Source organism: Sapajus apella, unplaced genomic scaffold, assembly GCF_009761245.1.
Source record: "Sapajus apella isolate SASKATOON/1434 unplaced genomic scaffold, GSC_monkey_1.0 scaffold1154, whole genome shotgun sequence".
Taxonomy (NCBI): domain Eukaryota; kingdom Metazoa; phylum Chordata; class Mammalia; order Primates; family Cebidae; genus Sapajus; species Sapajus apella.
In genome coordinates this window covers 1-4473 of record NW_022438080.1, presented here as the reverse complement: position 1 = coordinate 4473, position 4473 = coordinate 1, and the positions used below count along the sequence as shown (strand labels likewise).

Here is a 4473-nt window from a genome sequence, read left to right as displayed (position 1 = left end):
TGTGGTGAGCCGAGATCGCGCCATTGCACTCCAGCCTGAGTAACAAGAGTGAAATTCCGTCTCAAAAAATAAATAAATAAATAAATAAAATAAAAGTAGGCCGGGCACAGTGGCTCACGCCTATAATCCCAACATTTTGGGAGGCTGAGGCAGGTGCATCACGAGGTCAGGAATTCAGCCTGGGCAACATGGTGAAACCCTGTCTCTGCTAAAAATACAAGTATTAGCTGGGCGTGGTGGTAGGCACCTGTAATCCCAGCTACTCAGGAGGCTGAGGCAGGAGAATCCTTTGAACCCGGAGGCGGAGGTTGCAGTGAGCCGAGACCGTGCCATTGCACTCCAGCCTGGGCAACACAGCAAGACTCTGTCTCAAAACAAATAAATAAATAAATAATAAAAAGAGAGATTAGGAGGCGAGGAATTGAGAATAGCCAGAATATACAGTCATGTCTTCCCAGGGAATTGAGATACTATAATTTCCACCCTCCCATCCCATGGATACCAAAATATGCTGATTCTCTTGCAGTGAATAAGAGATGACTTTAAGTCATCTCTGGATTACTTACAATATCTAATACAATGTAAGTGCTATATAAATAGTTATTATACTGTATTGTGTCATATTTTTATTGGTGTTATTTTAGAGATGGGGTCCCTAAAGTCCCATGATAGAGATTTCTTTTTGTTCACTGATGTATCCCCAGCATGAGACAGAGCTTGCCAGTAGATGCTTTATATGTCTTCCTCCCATAGTCAGGCATGTTGGCAAGTGCCTGTAGTCCTAGCCACCCAAGAGGGCTGAAACTGGAGGATCGCTGGAACCCAAGAGTTTCAGGCTGCAGTGAGCTATGAACATGCCACTGAACTCCAGCCTGAGCAACAGAATGAGCACTGACTCTAAGAACCTTCTTCCCTCAATTCCCCTCTACCAAGGTTTATCTGTTTCAAGTGTTTGATTTAGAGGCTACAAAGGATGAAGAGGGCTCAAGTCCTCAAACAGACCAAAGTAAATCTAGTTCCTCCAGCTGCTAAAGTGGTCTAGGAATAGTCTAGGAGATCCTAGGTGGCTAAGCTGCTTCTTCCTCCTTTGCAAACCCTCCGATTTTTCTTCAGGAAGGAATGACCTCAGATAGAAGACAGTAGCCAAGCTTTACAGGAAGGAAATCCAGACCTGCTCTTCATCCCAAACACGAACCCAGGTATCACTCCTTCCAGGAGCCTAGCATAAAGCAAAGGTGCAGATGATCCGTGGCCACCACTGACTGCTAGCGCAAGCCAAAGGCTGGAAGAGGATCCTTCAGGCCTAAGGATGGAAAGGACAAGGTACAAACCACCACAACAAACATTTATGGGACAGGCGGAACAGTGCTTGGCTCCCACGCCCACAACCATTATAGGAGGACGATTTCTGCTTTTTGGTCTCACGGGAAATGTAGTCTTTTAGGAGACATGGACAGAAAGGCTTTTTTTTTTTTTTTTTTTTTTTTTTTTTTTTTGAGACTTTGTCTCTTGCTCTATCACCCAGGCTGGAGTGCAATGGGTGATCTCAGCTCACTGCAACCTCGGCCTCCCGGGTTCAAGCGATTCTCCTGTCTCAGCCTCCTGAATAGTTAGGACTACAGGAGCCCGCCACCACTCTCGGCTAATTTTTGTATTTTTAGTAGAGACGGGGTTTCACCATGTTGCCCAGGCTGGTCTCGAACTCCTCACCTCGTGATCTGCCCGCCTCGGCCTCCCAAAGTGTTGGGATTACAAGCATGAGACACCGCGCCCGGCCCCCTGAAAGACCTTTTACAAAACTTTGACAGAAGAAAAAAATACGTTGTGTATAGCAGTCCAAAACAACCGTCAAGCTTGGACAGCCTCTAAATACACATTTTCCCCCTTCCTTGTTCTCGGGCAGTCTCCCGAGCGGTGCTTCCCGCCCCCCATATCCCATGCGTCTCTGCTCTCCGTTTGGGCCGACCTACCTCTGTCCTACTCCCTGGTTCGTCAGCCACTCTGTTCAATCGTGAGAGCGCTCCTGGTCGCTTCCCGGAGTGCCTTGCGGCTGTAATGGCTGCCCCCAGCTGGCGCGGGGCTGGGCTTGTTCATGCGGTGTTCAGGGTCTGGCAGGTGGGCCCTCATGTCGCGAGGGAGCGGGTGATCTCTTTCCCCTCACTCTTAGGCTGTCAACGGAGGTGCGTGTCCTGCGTCGTGGGCTCCGCTTTCTGTGGTCCCCGCCTGGCCTCGGCTTCTCGCAGTCATGGCCAGGACTCTGCCCTGGCCCACTTCCTTGGATTCCCTCAGCCTGACAGCTCGGTGACTCCTTGCGCCCCCGCGGTGTCCATGCACAGAGGTAAAGAGCCCTGATAGGTTTCCGCGGAACTGTCACGTTTTTAGCACTGAAAGGTTTCTGGGGATATCGCATTTGATCCTATTTTATAGAAAATGATTTTGAGGCCCTGACAGGGATGAGCAGTGAAGAATCTCACAAGAGAGAAATAACAGTTTGAGTGGAAGAAGGAACCGATCTGGTCACAACCAGAGACGCCCACTAAAGAGCATAAGATTGAAGGGCCACAGACAAAGCAGAACTATGGCCCTGCACCCTGACATGGGAAGCAAATTTGATCCAATAATGCATGTTGGGCCTCATCTACTTGTCATGAAGGAGATAATATAAAGAGACTGGGCCCTGGCCGTGCGAGGTGGCTCACGCCTGTAATCCCAGCACTTTGGGAGATCGCGCCATTGCACTCCAGCCTGGGCAACAAGAGCGCAACTCTGTCACAAAAAAAAAAAAAAAAAGACTGAGCCCTCGCCCTTTTTGACCCCTAGCCCTTCCTCCTGTCCCTCTTGCAGAAAAACAAAAGACTGGGAAAGCTTGCAGAGCCTTCATAGCACCCTTAGTAGGGTGAGAGAATGAGAGCTGAGGAAATATCTGGCTTTGTGTAATCCAGCTTACTTTCATGCACATACACTTCTCAGGCACAGCTACACATTGTAATTACGTACAGTACTTGAGTATTAAGTGCCAGGCATTGTGCTGAGTTGTTTTACACAATTGATAGTCATCAAAAAAAATTATAAGCTGGTGGGCTGGGTGAGATGGCTCATGCCTGTAATCCCAGCACTTTGGGAGGCCGAGGTGGGCAGATCATGAGGTCAGGAGCTCAAGACCAACCTGGCCAACATAGTGAAACCCCATCTCTACTAAAAATACAAAAAATGGCTAGGCGTGGTGGCTCATGCCTGTAATCCCGGCACTTTGGAAGATTGAGGCGGGTGGATCACCTGAGGTCAGGGGTTCAAGACCATCCTGGCCAACATGGTAAAAACTTGTCTTAAAAAAAAATACAAAAAATTAGCCAGGCATGGTGGTGGGCACCTGCAATGCCAGCTACTCGGGAGGCTGAGGCAGGAGAATTGCCTGAACCCAGGAGGCAGAGGTTGCAGTGAGCAGAGATTGTGCCACTGCACTCCAGCCTGGGTGACAGTGTGAGACTCCATCTCCAAAAACATTTAAAAATTTTTAAAAAGCTGGTAAATAGGTACCATCAATATCAACTTGATTTTACATATAAGAAAACTAAAGGGCTCAGAGAGTTACTTTAGAGGGAGGGAGGGAGGGAGGAAAGAAAAAAAGAAAAAATATATATATTTTTTTTTAAAGAGAGTTACTTTATAAATTAATGTAAATTAAGGGCAGGGCCAAAGAAAGTGTCACCCTTTGTGGGTGGGCAGGAACAAGCACTTGATGGGAAATCCAGATTCCACTATGTCTCACACCTCTTCCCACTTGCATATAGATGAGCAGGATCTCCTCTTGGTTCATCACCCTGATATGCCTGAGAATCCCCGGGTCCTACGAGTGGTCCTCCTGGGAGCCCCAAATGCAGGGAAGTCAACACTCTCCAACCAGCTACTGGGCCGAAAGGTATGCTACACCCTTGACTCTCTTACCCTTTTTATCTTTTACTTCTTGCCATGTCTTCAAGGATGGTCTTGGAGGGATCTGGGACCTCATTGGGATTCCTTTGCCCTGGCAGGTGTTCCCTGTTTCCAAGAAGGTGCATACCACTCGCTGCCAAGCTCTGGGGGTCATCACAGAGAAGGAGACCCAGGTGGTGGGTACCTACAAAGGGAGTCCTTGAAACAGGACAGGGTGAAGCTGAGAGGGTCTCCCTTACCATCAACCTTGAAGAAAAGGATGCTTACGTTCATTTATCTGAGGAAATGGGGTTTCCTCTTCCTTTAGGCATGATGCAGTTCTGTCTACTTTCCCCTATTCTGGCATCTAGTCAGAAAGATTTTATTTTTTCTTTACTGCTTCCTAATCTTCCATATATTCACAGGTATCATTTTACTCCCAGATCCCATCTAGAATTAAAACTAAGCAGAATGAAGCCGGGCGCGGTGGCTCAAGCCTGTAATCCCAGCACTGTGGGAGGCCGAGGCGGGTGGATCACGAGGTCAAGAGATCGAGACCAT

The 4473-nt window shown here is 48.1% G+C and overlaps 1 protein-coding gene across 1 annotated transcript; it reads left to right on the top strand.

Annotated features, from left to right (window-relative positions):
- Positions 1–1873: 1873 nt before the first annotated feature.
- On the top strand, positions 1874–4291 carry LOC116546630 (GTPase Era, mitochondrial-like). Its single transcript, XM_032272826.1, has 3 exons — positions 1874–2338; positions 3792–3919; positions 4032–4291. Exons 1-3 carry the CDS (start codon positions 2056–2058, stop codon positions 4134–4136), a joined length of 516 nt encoding a protein of 171 aa, XP_032128717.1. The 5' UTR covers positions 1874–2055; the 3' UTR covers positions 4137–4291.
- The last annotated feature ends 182 nt before the right edge of the window (positions 4292–4473 follow it).

Coding starts and splice junctions, on each gene's coding strand:
- LOC116546630 (XM_032272826.1), top strand. CDS start 2,056: ATGGCTGCCCCCAGCTGGCGCGGGGCTGGGCTTGTTCATGCGGTGTTC. Junction 2,339..3,791: donor CGCGGTGTCCATGCACAGAG/GTAAAGAGCCCT, acceptor ACTTGCATATAG/ATGAGCAGGATCTCCTCTTG. Junction 3,920..4,031: donor ACCAGCTACTGGGCCGAAAG/GTATGCTACACC, acceptor TTGCCCTGGCAG/GTGTTCCCTGTTTCCAAGAA.